The sequence below is a fragment of the Myxocyprinus asiaticus genome, chromosome 26, assembly GCF_019703515.2.
Source record: "Myxocyprinus asiaticus isolate MX2 ecotype Aquarium Trade chromosome 26, UBuf_Myxa_2, whole genome shotgun sequence".
In the NCBI taxonomy this organism is placed as follows: domain Eukaryota; kingdom Metazoa; phylum Chordata; class Actinopteri; order Cypriniformes; family Catostomidae; genus Myxocyprinus; species Myxocyprinus asiaticus.
The window spans coordinates 9634287-9652680 of NC_059369.1; the positions used below are offsets into that span (position 1 = coordinate 9634287).

The 18394-nt window shown below is 38.7% G+C and overlaps 1 protein-coding gene across 1 annotated transcript in view; it reads left to right on the forward strand.

The window, feature by feature from the left end:
• The window catches only part of LOC127416750 (ventricular zone-expressed PH domain-containing protein-like), a 212719-nt gene that overhangs the window by 61937 nt on the left and 132388 nt on the right, over window positions 1–18394 (forward strand). The window contains exon 5 of the mRNA XM_051656286.1: window positions 12452–12615. Within this exon, the coding sequence (XP_051512246.1) occupies window positions 12452–12615 (164 nt within the window). The remainder of the gene's footprint in view (window positions 1–12451; window positions 12616–18394) is intronic.

The following is an 18394-nucleotide window of genomic DNA, read 5'->3' on the forward strand; positions in this document are numbered from 1 at the left end:
CAAGATCTGCAAACTGGAGCCAACTAGCACCAACTCTGCCCAACTTAAAACCGGGGATAAAATCATCAACGTTAAAATCATGGAGTGTAATACAACCTTAAGAAGAGTTTCATGTCAGATATGGTCTTTGAAAGTGAACGAAAGATCCCAAGCTGTACCATTAAAGGTGCAGTATGTAAGATTCAGAAACCCTTGTTATTAATGACACCTGTGGCTATTAAATGAACTGCAGCCAGCTACCTGTTGCTCATGCTCGCGCTCGTGCACGTGCACACACTCCATAGGGACGCGAGCAAGCGAGCATCGGCCAAAACAGTGATGCAACATGCAAAGAGACTGAACGAAGTCCGGGAAGGACTCATTTTTTAAGTTGCGTTACAAGCAGTTCACTCATTGGCAAAAAAAAAAAAAAAGAAAGTTTCTGTGTAACACTAATCTTTTATTCACATAATTGGCTGTGTTTGGAAACAGTTGGGCAGTCCTTTCAGCTTGGCTGTATGTTCCACCTAAGCCAGGCGAAACGTCTTGTGTACAGGGTTATGTTTGCTAATTGACCGCCGTTGCCAGAGCAGAGATTAGATTTGTGGTTGATATTAGACTGTTGTGGTGTGGGAGGTTTCGATCATGCTTAGTTTCTGATTTAGTGTAATTTGTTTCTGCAGAAAATTATCATTTCAGTAGATGGTTTGTTCTTGATAATAAATCAGAGTGTTAGTTACAGCAAGGCCAAAGAAATTGACTATCAATAGACCAATTCATCAATGTCAGTTCTCTGTGATGGTGCTCTACAATCTTCCAGGAAACTCTTCAAAGGCTCATTACATAATATTTGCTGTCAGACAGGTAATTAGAGGTCCATATTTCACAATCATTGCTTAAAAGGGCCATGATGTACAATTCTGTAGCATTTATTTTTATCTTTGAAGTTAATTCATTATATTAGTCAGGCTTTCATGCACATAAACAGTCGTAATTTAGTTTTACGTAACCATTTTCCAAACTCTCTATGACCTTTAGAATTGAGCAGGGCTGCGTTTCCCAAAAGCATCGCAAGCTAAGTTGATCGTAGAGACCATTGGCTCCAATGGTTTCTTCAGTCTACGTAGGCTTACGATGCTTTTGGGAAATGCAGCCCAGGCTGTTTGATATACTGTATCTTTATACTGTTAGCCTTTCTACTCACCGCGGGAGATTTCTTCGTTTATTCTTGTGTGTGTTTACATCGCGCCAAACGCGTTTTTGAATGCTGTGCTGCAACAGTTGGCTGATCAGATCACAGACTCAGAAAAATAATACCCGGACTCAGTTATTATCATTCTTGGGGATTTTAACAAAGCAAACCTCACACAAGAACTGCCCAAATACAGACAGCACATTACATGCCCAACCAGAGACAGAAATATATTGGATCACTGCTACACAACAATAAAGGATGCATATCGCTCTGTCCCTAGAGCGGCTTTGGGACTCTCTGATCACTATCTGGTTCATCATCATCTTCTACAGACAGAAACTAAAATCTGCTAAGCCTGTAGTAAGGTCTGTAAAGAGATGGACCAATGAAGCAGAGCTGGAGCTACAAGCCTGCTTTGACTGCACTGATTGGAGTGTTTTTGAGGCTGCAGACACCAATCTGGATGAGCTCACAGATACTGTTACATCATATATTGGTTTCTGTGAGGATATGTGCATCCCTACTAGGACTTATTTAACATTTAACAATGACAAACCATGGTTTACAGCAGAACTCAGGCAGCTTCGTCAGGCCAAAGAGGATGCTTACAGAGGTGGGGATAAAGTCTTGTACAATCAGGCCAGGAACACACTGAATACAAACTGGCTGATGACCCTCACACCCCACATCCGCCCTGACCTTCACTTCACACAAACACCAAAACCTCCTGCAGCCCCCCTCCTCCCCCCTCCTGCTACTCAACCTGCACTTAAGATCTGTGAAGATGATGTGTGCCGTACCTTTCGAAAACAAAAGATAAGGAAAGCACAAGGCCCAGATGGTGTTTCACCTGCATGTCTTAAATCCTGTGCTAACCAGCTGGCCCCCATCTTCACACTGATTTTCAATAGATCACTGGAGCAGTGTGCAGTTCCCTGCTGCTTCAAATGCTCAATCATCATTCCTGTCCCAAAGAAACCAAAAATCACAGGACTTAATGACTACAGACCTGTCGCCATGATGTCTGTGGTCATGAAGTAATTTGAGAGACTGGTGTTGGCCCACCAGAAGGACATCACTGGACCCTTTCTAGATTCCCTTCAGTTTGCTTATCGAGCAAACAGGTCTGTGGATGATGCAGTCAACATGGGATTGCATCATATCCTGCAACATCTGGACAGACCAGGGACATATGCAAGGATTCTTTTTGTGGACTACAGTTCAGCTTTCAACACCATCATCCCAGCTATTCTCCGGACTAAATTACACCAGGGATATGTGCTCTCCCCACTACACTTCTCCCTCTACACCAACGACTGCATCGCCAAGGATCCCTCTGTCAAGCTCCTGAAGTTTGCAGATGACACCACTGTCATCGGCCTCATCCGAGATGACGATGAGTCTGCATACAGAATGGAGTTTAAACAGCTGACTGTCTGGTGCAGTCAAAACAACCTTGAGCTGAACACGCTCAAAACGGTGGAGTTGATTGTGGCCTTTAGGTGGAACACCCCAACACTGTCCCCCCTCACCATTCTAAACAGCACTGTGGCAGCAGTGGAGTCATTCAGGTTCCTGGGCACTACCATCTCACAGGACCTGACGTGGGAGACCCACATTGACTCCATTGTGAAAAAGGCCCAGCAGAGGTTGTACTTCATTCGCCAGTTGAGGAAGTTCAACCTGCCACAGGTGCTGCTGATACAGTTCTACTCAGCAGTCATTGAGTCTGTCCTCTGCACTTCTGTAACTGTCTGGTTTGGTTCAGCTATGAAATCAGATATCAAAAGACTACAAAGGACAGTTCGGATGGCTGAACGGATTATTGGTTGCCCCCTGCCTTCCCTTCAAGAACTATACACTTCCAGAGTGAGGAAAAAGGTTGGAAAAATCACTCTGGACCCCACTCACCCTGCCCGCTAACTTTTTGAACTGTTGCCTTCTGGCCGACGCTTCAGAGCTCTGAGCACCAGAACCGTCAGGCACAGGAACAGTTTTTTTCCCTCAGGCTATCCATCTCATGAACAGTTAAAACTGCCCACTGAGCAATAATTAATGTGCAATATACAGCTTAGTCTTTTTATATTATCCAACACATCCAACCTCTTCTGCCATTACATTCCCTTGCACTGTATACAACCGATTTGTATTTAGATTTGCACTACATATGTGTATGTGTTTATGTATGTGTGTATGTATGTGTGTGTGTATATATATATATATATATATATATATATATATATATATATATACACACACACACACACACACACACACTATATGGACAAAAGTATTGGGACACCTACACATTACACCTACAGGAGCTTTTATGACATCCCATTCTAAATCCATAGGCATTTATATCGATGTTTTATATCTTGTTTTGTGCACTGGGGCACAGTCATGCTGGAACAGAAAAGGGCTTCCCCAAACTGTTTCCACAAAGTTGGAAGCATAGAATTTTCCAAAATGTTAATGCCTCAGCTTACCAAGACATTTTGGAAGATTCTATGCTTCCAACTTTGTGGAAACAGTTTGGGGAAGCCCTTTTCTGTTCCAGCATGACTGTGCCCCAGTGCACAAAACAAGGTCCTTAAAGGCATGGTTGGATGAGTTTGGTGTGGAAGAACTTGACTGGCCCGCACAGAGCCCTGACCTCAACCTTATCGAACACCTTTGGGATGAACTAGAACAGAGATTGCAAGTCAGGCCCTCTCGTCCAACATCAGTGTCTGACCTCACAAATGCTCTTCTGGAAGAATGGGCAAAAATTCCAACAGACACACTTCAAAATCTTGTAGAAAGCCTTCCCAGAAGAGTGGAAGCTATTATAGCTGCAAAGGAGGGACCAACTTGATATTAATGCCTATGGATTTAGAATGGGATGTCATAGAAGCTCCTGTAGGTGTAATGTGTAGGTGTCCCAATACCTTTGTCCTCATAGTGTATATATATTGTCTATTGTGTTTTCTATATATACTTTATTTTCTTTTCAATATTATTTATTTTTTATTCAATTTTTAAATATTTTTTAAAAGTACTTGTTGCTGTTTTTGTATTGTTGTGTACTGGAAGCTCCTGTCACCAAGACAAATTCCTGGTATGTGTAAGCATACTTGGCAATATAGCTCATTCTGATTCTGATTCTGATTTGTGACAAATATGGGTGTTTTTTTGCACAAAAAACAACAAACCAAACCAAAGCAAAAAAAAAAGTCCCAGGGGCTGATCGAACAGATTTCAAATGTTTTATTTATTTATTTTTATTCTGACAAACTTTTTACCAGGCCATCATTAAATTTCAGTACTTTTCAAATGTCTTTATGCATAGATTTGTACTGTTTTAGCCTTGTCCCAGACCCAGACTTTCAATTTAAAACAATGAAAATCCATTGCAAAAATACAAATTATTACATGTTTAAAAGTATGATAATATAAACAAAACCAACAAAAGTGTCAAGTCAACAAAAGCATCAATGAAGAATGTGTTTGAGATGAAATATGAGTTAAGCAATGTTTGAAGAAAAAGAAAATTCAAAGTTAATATCACTTGTGAGCAGAGTATTTTTATTGGGCATATTTCCAATAAAGCTGTAATTTTTCCATATTTCGGAAAAAGTGTGAAAATATTTAATTGGACTTAACAAGGTTACATCGGAGCGCCATGAAATAATAAATACGTGTGTAGATTTTTACTGCATTTTCTTGCATGTGCATTAAATATTTTTTATGTAATTGGCTACAATGGTTTGTTTGAAATTATGATTCTTTTGATTGATTGAAATCACCCTTTTAAGCCATTTAAGAGCAACATCATACAGTAAATAGTGAGATACAGATCAAGTATCATCAAAAAGTTGAAAAACATAATTTTGTAGCTATAACTCTCACAACTGGTAGAAGGGAGGAGAACAGACTCAGATGCAGAGTACAGTGATTGGGCTTTGTTAACTAAAAAAATAAGCACAAGCAATCAAAAACTACCCCAAAAGGGAAAAGTAACAGTCTAGGGTGATAAACTTGAAGACGGGCTGGGCTGGCGGACGGAGCTTCATTGGCCGTGGAGTTTTACGGCCAGCACCTGGAACCAAAAGGAAGTCATCTTGAAACAGGATCCGATAGAAACGGGAACTGACAGACAAACATCTAAACAGGGAAATATCCCATACTTTTCACAACAAACTGGCACAAGACAGGGAACACGGGGAGATTAAAAAGGGAAGGAAATGAGGAGGGTAATGAGGAGAGCAGGTGGAACAGATAACAAGATAACTAGCCAAACAAGAGGCCGAGGTATCACTAAAGACAGAGCAGACACGAGTGCACATGGCAGTGAGAAAACACAACAAAGCCAAGTGCACTCACACAACATGAGTGTCAGGATCCAGCCACAAAAACTATAAACAAGACCAACCAAAGTGGAAGGATCCTGACACTAGATACACAAGACGGGCACAAAAACAGAAAGACAGGTGACAGGATCCCGACACAATAAAAATGTAACTAGAATGTCAGGATTCTGAAAATATCGCCCAATCCTAATATTTCTACATAGTACATTTAAACTCCTTTATATCCAAAGAGCAAAGAAAATCAAGTTTTCCATTATATGATCCCTGTATATGAATAATATGAACACATATAGAGGAATACACTCATGGAAACATCATAACTGTCACATCTGCAAGATTACTGATTAATGCTGAAATTCTCTGCTGTGATTTTGGTCCAGGTGCCATCCTTTCACCCTTCCACTCATAATATGGTATCTGCAACTAAAAGTTCTCTTTCCACTTCCTGTTGTCACACATGTTTATTATTTAATGGAGCTCCAGTGTAACCTTGTTGTGTCCAGACTATAACCAGAGATCTTTCTTGTGCTCACAGTCAACTTTAGGAAGTTCTGGATTACTTCCAGATGAAGAGGCTATTATCCGACTCTAGTGCAGATTTTGTGGGACCCACACACACTTGTGGACACACTCTTGATCTACTCATTAGTAAGGGTCTGAACATTTCATCCACTCTTATTAAGGACATAGCGCTGTCCGACCATTTCTGTATTTTCTTTGATATGTTGATTTCTCCTGCCACTGAAGTTAAATCTGTCTTTGTCAAAAAGAGGTACGTAAATGAGAACACTAGTGTGTAATTTATGAAAGTTATATCTATGACACCAAGAATATCTGGAGACTGTGTTGATGTTCTCCTCGATAACTTTAACTCAGAAGTTAAAAATGCTATTGATGGCATTGCTCCTGTAAAGGTCAGGACGATTACTGGCAGGTGTAAAGCACCTTGGAGAAACAAAACAGCTGTACAAAGCATGAAAAGAAAATGCAGAAAAGCAGAACGAATGTGGCGGAAAACAAAACTTGAAGTCCATTATAACATCTAAATAGACAGCCTTCCTGCCTTCAATTTGGAACTAGGCACAGCTAGACAGACTTTCTTCTCAAACATTCTAAACAGCAACATAAACAACACCTGCACACTTTTTGCTACTGTATAGAGCAGGGGTGCACAATTAGAATTCAAAGAGGTCCAGTGACTAACATTTTCTCCCCCCAAAGGTCCAAACCATTAAAATGTCTAACGTGCGCTATGATTTGGGGGCATATGATGTTCTTGTATATGTATAGCTAATAAACAAAGTACTACTTTTCAATAACATTTCAACAATATTTATTGCACATTTTCAATGCAGACACATTAAACATGAGGTAAAATAAATATGCAGCCTAATCATAAATAAAAGTAGACCTATCACAAATGTTCTAATTTCAAGCAAAACAAGACTGCATCTTCACAAAAAAAGTTTCTGAAAAAAGTGCTTTGATTTTTGAACAAATAAAAAAACACAGGTTTAATATTAATCTTTCCTACTCTCTTCCACTTCACTTCTCCATCTCTCTTCTTTAGTGAGAGAAATGGGCTTTTGCTTGCCCTGCCAGTAATTTGAACCTTGGCTAGAATGGAGTCAGTACCAATCTCTTGCACTTATGTAGGTGCTCATTGGTGAAGTACATATTTTTAATGATGTTCATAGTGGAAAAAGAAGACTCACAACTGTATGTGGAGCCAAACATGGTCAAGCTGTGTAGTGCTGCTTTGGTTAGACCAGGGAAAACAGTCTCAGACACAGCCTGCAGCAAGAAAGTGTCATGATCAGTTAGTTGAAAGTGCCCTCTTAGTGCAATATTTGCTTGCAGATCAATCAGTTCCATCTGCAGAGATCCAGCATGTGCTCACTTGAAGGTCTGTGTCACCTCCTTTGAAAATCCCCTGACATATGTGATGAGGAATGGATTCTCAATGAGAAGGAGGAGCTGCTGTCCAAGGCTGAAGCTGTCAAAGCGATTTCTGAAGTTTCCAATCAGATTATCTTTGAAGTCAACATGAGGAGAAACATCTCTCTCACCCTGAATCTGTTCCTGCACTTTTGGGAAGTCTGCACAGTCTCCTTGAAGTTCTTCCTTGAACACTTCCAGTTTCCTCTGGAAGGAGCGGACAGCTGTCATCAAATCACAAACTGAATTGTTCTTGCCCTGTAATTTCATGTTGAGCTCATTAAGGTGTGATATGATGTCTACCAAAAAAAGCAACAATATCCATTTTGCTCTCGTCTTGCAAAAAAAGTGAAAACTGTGTTGCCTTCTGACTCTTGAGCTGTACTAGGAAAGCTGATATTTCCTTTCTATTGGACCAAAAGCATTCCAAAACCCTGCCTTTACTGAGCCATCTTACATTGTTGTGCAGCAGTAGGTCATTTGCATTTGCCTCAACTTCTTTCAGGAATTCTCTCAGCAGGCGATGTTGATGAGATGAGGATGCCCTGAGGAAGTTGATGAATTTCATCATTGTATTCATCACTTCAGCATACTCTTCTGACAGACTGGCACACAGGAGAGACTGATGAATGATGCAGTGGTAAGCTGTGAGATCAGGGTTGTCCTCTTTCAAATGTGCCACAGCTCCTCTCTCTCTTCCTATCATGGCAGGGGCCCCGTCTGAGGTGATAGAGACCACTTGTTTTAGATCTATCCCCCTCTTTCTCAGCATCTCCTTTATGGCTATGCATATGTCCTTTCCTCTTGTATGTGTCTTGAGTGGTGTTACACTTAACAGATCTTCACTGAATTCCTCCTCCTCTGTGTGGTAAAATCTAACATACACCAGAAGCTGGTCATTATCACTCACATCAGTAGATTCATCAACAGCTAATGCTATGCATGGTGCACTCGAATAGCTTCATCAAGCTGTGTTAATACATCCTCTGTTAGTATTCACTGTTCCTTGCTGTTGTTGTACGTGACATTGGGATTTGCTTGATCTTTTCACACAGCTCGTCTTTTTGTTTGCCGTCAAGTAAAGTTTCAGCAACAGAGTTCATGCACTCCATCACCACTCCCCCATCAGTAAATGGCTTTTGGTGTTGACCCAAAATCCAAGCTATTTTTAGTGAACATCCGTTTGCCCGTTATTGGGCAGTGAATGCATGGGAGAGGACTCTGGTGGACCGATCATACTGGGCTTTGAGTTCGTTTATTTTGCATGCCCTCACTTCAGACTGCTGTGGATATGTTTGCTCAAAAGATCTGTGCTTTGTCTCGTAGTGGCGCTTCACATTGGCACTTTTTATTAGAGGCACGGTCTCTGAACATATCAGGTAGAGTGGTTTGACACTCGCTGTGGGAAGGATAAAGGCATATTTGTCTCTCCACTCCTCTTTGAAAACTCGATTTTCTGTATCGACTTTCCTGACTTTTGCGCACTCCATTCTATAATTTCTCCTCTCGCTTCTGCTTTTGCTTCTCTCGCTGTCTGTCTCTCTGACAACAGCAGTCTCCTAACATGCATTGTAAACATTTGCTTTGATTGGCTGAGTTTCGTGAAGTGATTTAAATAACGCACGTGATCGGACAACACACAGTAGTATGGGGCACTGTCTGGGACCTTCCCTGCTGCGCTGTGCTGAGCAATGTATGTGTACATTGAAAAAAAAAAAAGGTTGCTTCATCAGTATTTAATTTAACAATTATTTATGAGAAATGCGTCGAGGTCCAGATAGAACCTTCACTCGGTCCGGACCCGGACCGAGGTCCGCCAATTGTGCACCTCTGGTATAGAGACTAACCCCCCTCCCCAACACAGGCTTCCAGTGAAATCCAGTCAGTCCTCTGACAGCAAATGCAACGAGTTTGCATCTTTTTTTCATGAAGAATATCAATGATATTAGAATGACGATCAGCTCGTCCACATGTTGTGCTGAGGTTAAACATGTCTGATTTTAAGGCAATTGATGGCAAAAACCTGGAAGAAAAAGTACAGCATCTTAAAACATCGACCTGCTGTCTTGACATTCTCCCCACATAATTTTTTAAAAATGTTGTTTAACTGTCTAGAAAAAGAACTGCTAGAAATAGTCATTGCGTCACTTTTCCGAAGTCCCTAAACAGTTGTCAAGCCCCTTCTAAAAAAGAACAATCTGAATAACTCCATTTAAAAGAACTACAGACCAATTTCAGATCTTCCTTTCATAAGCAAGATCATTGAAAAGTTTATTTTCAATCAGTTGAATATATTTTTAAACTCAAATGGCTACTTGGACAATTTCCAGTCTGTTTTCTGACAGCTTCATAGCACAGAGACAGTGCTCATAAAGATACTTAATGATATTCGGCTAAACACTGATTCAGGCAAAATATCAGTGCTGGTATTACTGGCTCTTAGTGCTGCTTTTTACACTGTTGACTACAAAATACTCATACACAGACTGGAAAACTGTGTAGGGCTCAATGGGACGGTCCTCAGCTGGTTCAGGTCATATCTAGAAGGAAGGGGTTACTATGTGAACACAGGTAACTATCAATCTGAGTGGACATCCATAACGTGTGGAGTCCCACAAGGCTCAATTCTTGCACTGGTCCTGTTTAACCTGTATATGCTCCCACTAGGCCAAATTATGAAAAAGAACCAAATTGCATACCATAGCTATGTAGATGACACCCAGATTTACCGAGCCCTATCGCCAAATGACTTCAGCCTCATAGACTCTCTGTGCCAGTGCCTTGATGAATTTAACAGTTGGATGTGCCAAAACTTCCTTCAATTAAACAAAGACAAGACAGGGGTCATTATATTTGGCAACAAAGGTGAAATTCCAAAGGTGAACACATACCTTGACTCAAGGGGTCTAAAGACAAAAAATCAAGTCAGGAATCCTGGTGTCATTTTGGAGTCAGACCTTAGTTTCAGTAGTCACATCAAAGCAATAACAAAATCAGCCTACTATCATCTAAAAAATATATCCAGAATTAGATGTTTTGTATCCAGTCAAGACTTAAGGAAACTTGTTAATGCATTCATCACAAGTAGGGTGGACTACTGTAGTGGGCTTCTAACCGGCCTTCCTAAAAAGACCGTTAGACACCTGCAGCTTATTCAGAATGCTGCTTACAGGATTCTCACCCGTATAAGAAAATCAGAGCATATTATTCCAGTCCTCAGGTCTTTACGTTGGCTTCCAGTTACATTTAGAATTGATTTTAAGGTACTATTATTAGTTTATAGTGTAAATCACTCAGTGGCCTAGGACCTAAATACATTGCAGATATGCTTGTTGAATATAAACAGATCTCTCAGATCATTAGGATCAAGTCAGTTAGAAATACAGAGGGTTCAGTCAAAACAAGGTGAGACAGCGTTTAGCTATTTGCCACCCACAGCTGGAACCAGCTTCCTGAAGAGGTCACATGTGCTCCAACAGTAGCCACATTTAAGTCCAGACTGAAAACACATCTGTTCAGCTGTGCTGCACTCACTGATTGCACTGCATCATTTTATTACTGTATTCTTTTTCTGTTTTATTCATTTTTAATAATTTGTACTTTTATTATTATTATTATTATTATTATTATTATTATTTCTTGTTCTTAACTGGTTTTATATAGTTTTTTATATATCTTGTATGTTCTTTATCCTTTTAATCTAAAGCACTTTGAATTGCCATTGTGTATGAATTGTGGTATATGAATAAACTTGCCTTGCCTTTCAGTTTAGTCCTTTGTTTCTTCTTTCTTTCTAAATTACTTTAATTTCTTAATTTTTTCTTTTCTTTTTTCTTTTTTCTTTTTGTGAATAAATTCATACATAGGCACAATTTACATTTGTCTACAAAGGTTATTTCAAGTATTTAAGTATGCGTCTTTCATATTCATAACATTTTTAATGTCATGAGAAAGATAAATTCAGTCAAGTGTGTCCAAACTTTTGACTGGTAGTGTATTTCTTCACTTAAAATCTTGGTTGTTTTTGTTTTATTAATATTTACTACATGTTTTTCTTTCATTCATTATTATGTTAATTGTCTCTTCATGTTTTATATATTTTTGCTCTTTGAGATCATTTTTACCTTATGAGGCTCAGATGTAAAGCTGCTTCCTGACATTTCCAACAAAATAAATGAGCAAATCTACAATAAAATGTGAACAACAACAAAACATTGTTGTGTGCATTTATTATCCAGGAAAGGACTGTTGTTTTGAAGTCTGCATACAATGTGTGTGCCATTTCCCTTTTGTTGTTGTTCTGGAAATGACACAGATTTTTCCACCAGAGTCTAAAATATCCACTGTGCTGGAGGTTCAGTTCATCAGTTATGGTGTTTCTTTTTTTAATAAGGCTTGATCATAACTTATACCAGTCAAAAGACTGCTAATAACAAGTGAAATACCATAGCAAATGTCATGGGCACATTGATCTTTGGAAACTGTTTCACAGTGTTGGGCGTTGTGAGTGCTGATTCATTTAATCCTTGAAATGAATAAGACCCTGTTGAATTAAAAGTAAATAATTCAGATTTATGACCGTAGCATTAAGCTGATATGTGTCATTTAAATTAGTCACAGAATTTCACAGTGGTAAATATAGTTTCCGGCAAAGTACCATAGTTTCAACAGTTACTGTTACTGAAATAAAACAATGGCAAATAAAAAATAAATAAAAAAATCGGTTCAGCAAAGGTTCAGAAAGTTTCTTACACTGTTGGAAGGAGATCATATGAATTTATTATGGTTTACATAATAAATTATTTATGGTGTATTATAATACATTATTAATAATAGTTAATTACTATCATTCATTTGTTTTTTTTGTTGTTGTTGTTTTCATTTCCTGAAGGAAATACCAGCACTTCCAAGGCAGTACAGTACAAGAATAGTGATTGATAGTGGGTTAGATTAGATACAGTAGATTAATTATTGGTTTTGATTATAGGTAACACCATGCTGTTGAGAGTGCTGCCATCTGTGTATCCACGGCAACCAGAGCCCATTCACCAACACATCTGTGAACTGACGGCGATGATGCCACAGCTGGACCAGGCTAGCAGACAGCACCTGCTCAGTCTACTGCAGATGATCTCTGAGCTTCATCCACTGGTGAGTGAGAGCAGATGAGTTTTTTATGACTTTTGGTTATGTTAACGGAACAGTTCCAAACATTCTTTCAGTCAGAAGTAAAGATGTCCGATTCACAAATAAGTCACCCATTTGAGTCGGTTATTTGCAGTGAATTGGTCACACGTGATAGCAAAGCGGTCTGAATCAATTCACGATTCTATCTGAAACACTCACTCTGATTTCTCACTCACCATTACGCAAATGGAATACATTAGAACTCGGAAAACAAAGATAACGCTGGTTGCAGTGGATATTTATCTAAGGAAAACAAACCTGCAAATGTGTCCTATCGTTTAACAGTGAAGCAGGTCTTTTTTAAGTTCAACACGAGTGCAACTTGTAAATGACTGCAGGTTAAGACATTTTCCAGCAAAAGAGTATCAAAACACCTAGTAGCCTATACATGAAAATACATTCTCCAGGTGTGGTAGTCAGTGTCTTTACTTGCTGAGCTACCCAGGCCCCCCAATACCATGGCATTCTTTGACGTACTTTGAAGAACCGTATAAATACAGAATGGCACATATATATGGTAGTTGTATCTCAAAGTACCATATTATCATCTGATACCATCAGAGATCAGAGAGTTATTGCCCAGGTGTGCTCACTCACAAGGAATTTGGCCTTTAGAAGCTTCCAGTACTCAGAGAAAAACAACAGCGTGCATACAGAAAAACAACTGCTAGACACTGAATTATAGGATAATATGAATTGTATATGTACATAGAGATGTTAAATATAGGAATGTGCAGAAGAAATTATGTGCAGAGGTATTGGTCTTTAAAGATAATAGTATAAATACTGTATTAAAAATAAAATATAAAAATTTTGATTTTGCATATTGAACACATAATGCATTATTATGTTATAACACTTTATGCAGTCCCACCAGGATTTCGCAGCACTTTTTCTTGATTATTGCGTTCCAAAATGACTGAATTTGCTGCGGCTTTTCTCAAAAACTGCGATGTCATTTGCAGTGTTTTTGTGTGTGTGTGTGTGTGTGTGTGTGTGTGTGTGTGTGTGTGTGTGTGTTGTTTTACAGTGAAGGCTCACAAATAATCATAGTATACTTGTGTAATGTGTGTCAGTGATGGTTTAAAGGATTAGTTCACCTAAAAAAGAAAATTCAGTCATTGTTTAATCACCCCTGTGTTGTTATAACCCCAATTGACTTTCTTTCTTTTTCTTAACACAAAGGGAGAAATTGTGAAAAAAAAAATTGTGCTCAGTGATGTCATACAATGGCAGTTTATGGTGACCACCTCTTCAAGTTTCAAAAGGATGTAAAAGTATAATTCAGAAGTCTAATAAATTATTCCATGAGACTCATGATTGTTAAGAAAGAATATGATAAAGTTTGGTGAGAAACAAACCGAAATCTAATGTATTATGTATTATGTTGACCGACCGTTGCTCTCCTCTGTGCGTTCATGAGACTGCACGCGAGCAAGTTCAAGCAGCCTCCGCTCACGAAATGGGGCGTTCAAGCGACAACTCGTTTTGTTTATCTAAAAACAGGTCCACCACAGCGATAGAACAACAGAACACAACACAGCTGCACACAATACAGAGAACAGAACTTACTAAATATATCTGATGAGTTTGTAGTCTGAGAATAGATGCATTTCTATGCCCAGCCTCATTTATTTGAAAAAAGTGCAATTGCTTGTAATAATTTTAGTGCATAACAACTGTATATGCAGTACAGTAACAAGCAAAAAATAATAAAGAAAACTGTAAACTAGAAACACAAATGAGGATTCAATGATTAGGCCTATCGCGATTATTGTCACCTGATTGCTGTCATTTGATTTAACCGTATTTGTGATAATCACATTGTACTATCCAAATAAGAGGATTTTAAGCGAATATAGAAATGCCAGTCATAAACGCATTTTTTGGGTCTCATTATGTGCATTATGTGAGCGCTCCAAATGAACTCAAACCATGACCAACCCACAACGTGGAGTCAGACCATTTAGAGCAGCTCCTGAAGAGTGTGTGAATATTAAATGCTATAGCTCTGGGGGCCTGGGTAGCTCAGCAAGTAAAGATGCTGAACTAGTCGTGAGTTCGAATCCAGGGCATGCGGAGTGAATCCAGTCAGGCTTCCTAAGCAACCAATTGGCCCGGTTGCGAGGGTGGGTAGAGTCATGTTGGGTTAACCTCCTCGAGGTCGCTATAATGTGGTTCTCGCTCTCGGTGGGGCGCGAGTTGAGTTGTGCGTGGATGCCGTGGAGAATAGCGTGAGCGCTAGGTCTCTGTGGTAACGCGCTCAACAAGCCACGTGATAAGATGCGCGGATTGACGGTCTCAGATGTGGAGGCATCTGAGATACGTCCTCCGCCACCCGGATTGAGGCGAGTCATTACGCCACCACGAGGACTTAGAGCGCATTGGGAATTGGCATTCCAAATTGGAGAGAAAATCCTATTAAAAAAAACCTATAGCTCTGATGTACATGCGCCGTGAACACAAAATGTTCCGGTTACAATATTACATTTACGTAATGGCAAATGTTCTTTGTTGTTACGGGTTTATACATGCAGGAGTAATGAGTAATGACATCATTAATGATCATTAAGAGGAATAATTGGAACAGTAACCATTAAATTCCTGTTACATTACTGTATAACCAATTTGACACCCTTACATTTTTAGAAAAATTTTGAAAGTGAATTTGGTTTACCGGTGTTAACAGAACTGCACTGACAACCATTTTTATTTGATATTTACTTCAGTCACTTTCACTTTTTGGTCACAGATGTTTTTTGTTTTTTGTCTGTCAAGAGAATAGAAAAATATGGCTTGACTTCTGTAAGCTGTTGTATGAAAAGGACAATTCAAGAGTTCCACCTAAATAATAATGAACAAAAAGCTCTCTCTATATAATATAAAAGCTCCAAACATAAATGTGGTTATCTATCCAAAACACTGACTATGTGAATGTAGCCAAGGTTAGTTATTCTGGGAAACATTAAAATAACAAAAAATTAAAGGTTGCCATGGGAGTGGAGTCGTGGAGACATAAATGGGTTAGAATGAGTGATTTAGCATTTGTTGTAATAAAAGCAGACAGCTGCAGTACAAGGTCAAACATGGTCAGACAGTTCGATGATTGACACCTTTGGCAATATCAAAGCTGTACAGCTGAGGAATGGATGGGGAAATATCAGAAAACAGATCGTAAATGCTCTCCTATGGATCTGAATGAAGGGAAAGAAAACGGGAAACCACACTTCTGACTGGAACCGAAGCAGTCATCCATGTTTCTAACATTTTGAAACGTTCTGCTGGGGTGGTGGGAGGCAGTCTGCCAGCAAATAGCAGCCACACAGAGACAGAAGTAAATAATGTAGTAGTCATCATGAGGAGTTAACTTTGAATTGCATTGTGTAACAAGCACATTCACATCTCTCATTGAAAATATCAGCATTAATGGTGTGCTTTTGGAAGATTAGAGGACAGGATATGAGACATTAGCTTATAATGAGAATTCTAGTAATGACTCAGAAAGGGAAATTTAGAAAGAGTGATAGTATTTGTGAGAGCAATAAAGGCTGATAAAGAAGTATAGAAGGAAGAAAATCGTGTATGTAGGAGGAAAAATGTTTAAGTATTTATTTTGAAATAGTTTCCTCTTTTACATTTCAGGATCAGATTTTCCCACATCAGACCCAAAGGACCATAGACATTAAGATTTTTGGTCAACAAATTATTTTTAGTGCCCACTTCTTAAACTGTTACCCCCTTTGTCACATTCAAGATGTTTTTGGGTTGAATGTCAGTGCAAAAATGGCTAATTAGGGCCTAAATTTGCAAATTATCACACCACGTTATTTACAGTCAATGTTTTTGTACTTGTACCAACAATATTTGAAAACTGATCACTGAGATTTTTTCCCATAATAGAGCTGAAATGTTGAGGCAATATAAGTGTAAAAATAATGAAATACTGATTAAGACTGTAAGGAAATGTCTGTTTGAAATATTTGGTCAAAATAAATTAGATAATGTAACTCTTAAATATTATCATGGTCAGAAATATCAAACCATTATTATAATGGTTTGAACCGTATAAATATATAGAGTACTGAGTCACTTGTGAAAAATGTTGCATAGTGAGGATTTATTCAAAAATAATGAAATAAATAGTTTTCATTGATCAATTAATGTCATGCAAAGTCCAGTAAATATAAAAAAGCTAAATCAATATTCGGTGTGACCACCTTTGCATTCAAAACAGCCCAAATTCTCCTACGTACACAGTTCTTCTATCTATTGCCACAGTTCTTCTATCTATTAAGCGAGTCTCAATTTCTTCTGTCTCTTCATGAAATCCCAGATTGACTCGAAGTACAGTGGTGGGCACTGTGGGGGCCATGCCATCTGTTGCAGGGCTCCCTGTTCTTCTATTTTATTCTAATCTATTTGCAAAAGAAATGTTTGTCTAAAATTTATATTTCTCATTGACACACTAAAACTGAAGATACAAATAACCATCTTAAGACAAATGTTTTTTTGCACAGTACTGTATGTATATTGTTATTTTAAAATTAATTTTAAATCTAGCTTTATTATTATTATTATTATTATTATTATTATTATTATTATTAATAGCCCTTTAAAATATAATGTTGATGAAGGCATATTTCTATAACAGTGACATATGGAAAATGTGCTGCTCATCAGGACTAATTGGATGTAGGCTGCATTAATATATAAACAATGCAAGTATAGTTAATCATATTAATCTACTGACACATAAATCATATCTAGTATTAAAATTGATCGATAGCTTTTTGATATCATCTGCAGGTGGAATCTGAGTTTAGAATTTGGCCCAAGAATAGACATGGTTCTCAGACGTCTTGGCGCAATGACCTATTTATCAGGAAAATAGCTAATTGTGATTTGCTGCACTTCATTAACATACAGTACACCCACAGTTTGCGTGCATACACACAGATACACTCCCACCCATGCTCACTTGCGTGTTGTGCTGGCGTAAATATTGCTCTCAGATTTAGCGCGCTAACAAAGATTGGATAAGGCGCATGTTCGTTTCGTGTATCGCTGGGCCTAGCATGGTCACAAAAATAGAGCCCTAAGTCTCTCTGCTCCAGTGGTGCTGGTTCAGTGATTGAGACACAAATGGGATTAATTGAGATTAGCTGGTGATTTTCACATCCTCCTGCAAAAGAGAGGCTTGGAATTCTGCTTCTAACAGCAGTTTGTCTACTGTTCTACCAGTCCACATCCCATCCCCACTGCAAACTTTCAGAAGGAAAAATATAGGATTAAGCAAATTCTCACTAAAAGGGTATTGCTAGATTCATTTCATGCTGGAGAAAAGTGCTGAACTGACTCATTTGTTTCTAGCTTTGCCATTTCATTGAAGTCACTACGGTTTTTCAGGCCTGAATGTCAACCTAGGCACAAATTTCACTGATGATCTATTCTGTTTTCATCTTAATTCTGTGAGTCACTGTTATATGAGGTCTTTTTTAAGGTCATCACTGTTTTCTTGTAACAGATTTATAAATCTAACTGAACTGTCCATAGTTGGATATGATTATAACTTTCCTTGTGTTCTGTCTTTCCCTTTCTCTGTTACTATCTCCTATCATTTGTTCTTTGCAAGCCTGTATAGGAACCAGGGACTTGTTAATGGGTGGGAGGCTCTCAAATCGACCAATCACAGTGCACTGTTTCTTTACACAGCACGATCAGAACCATATGGGACCTCTGCTTG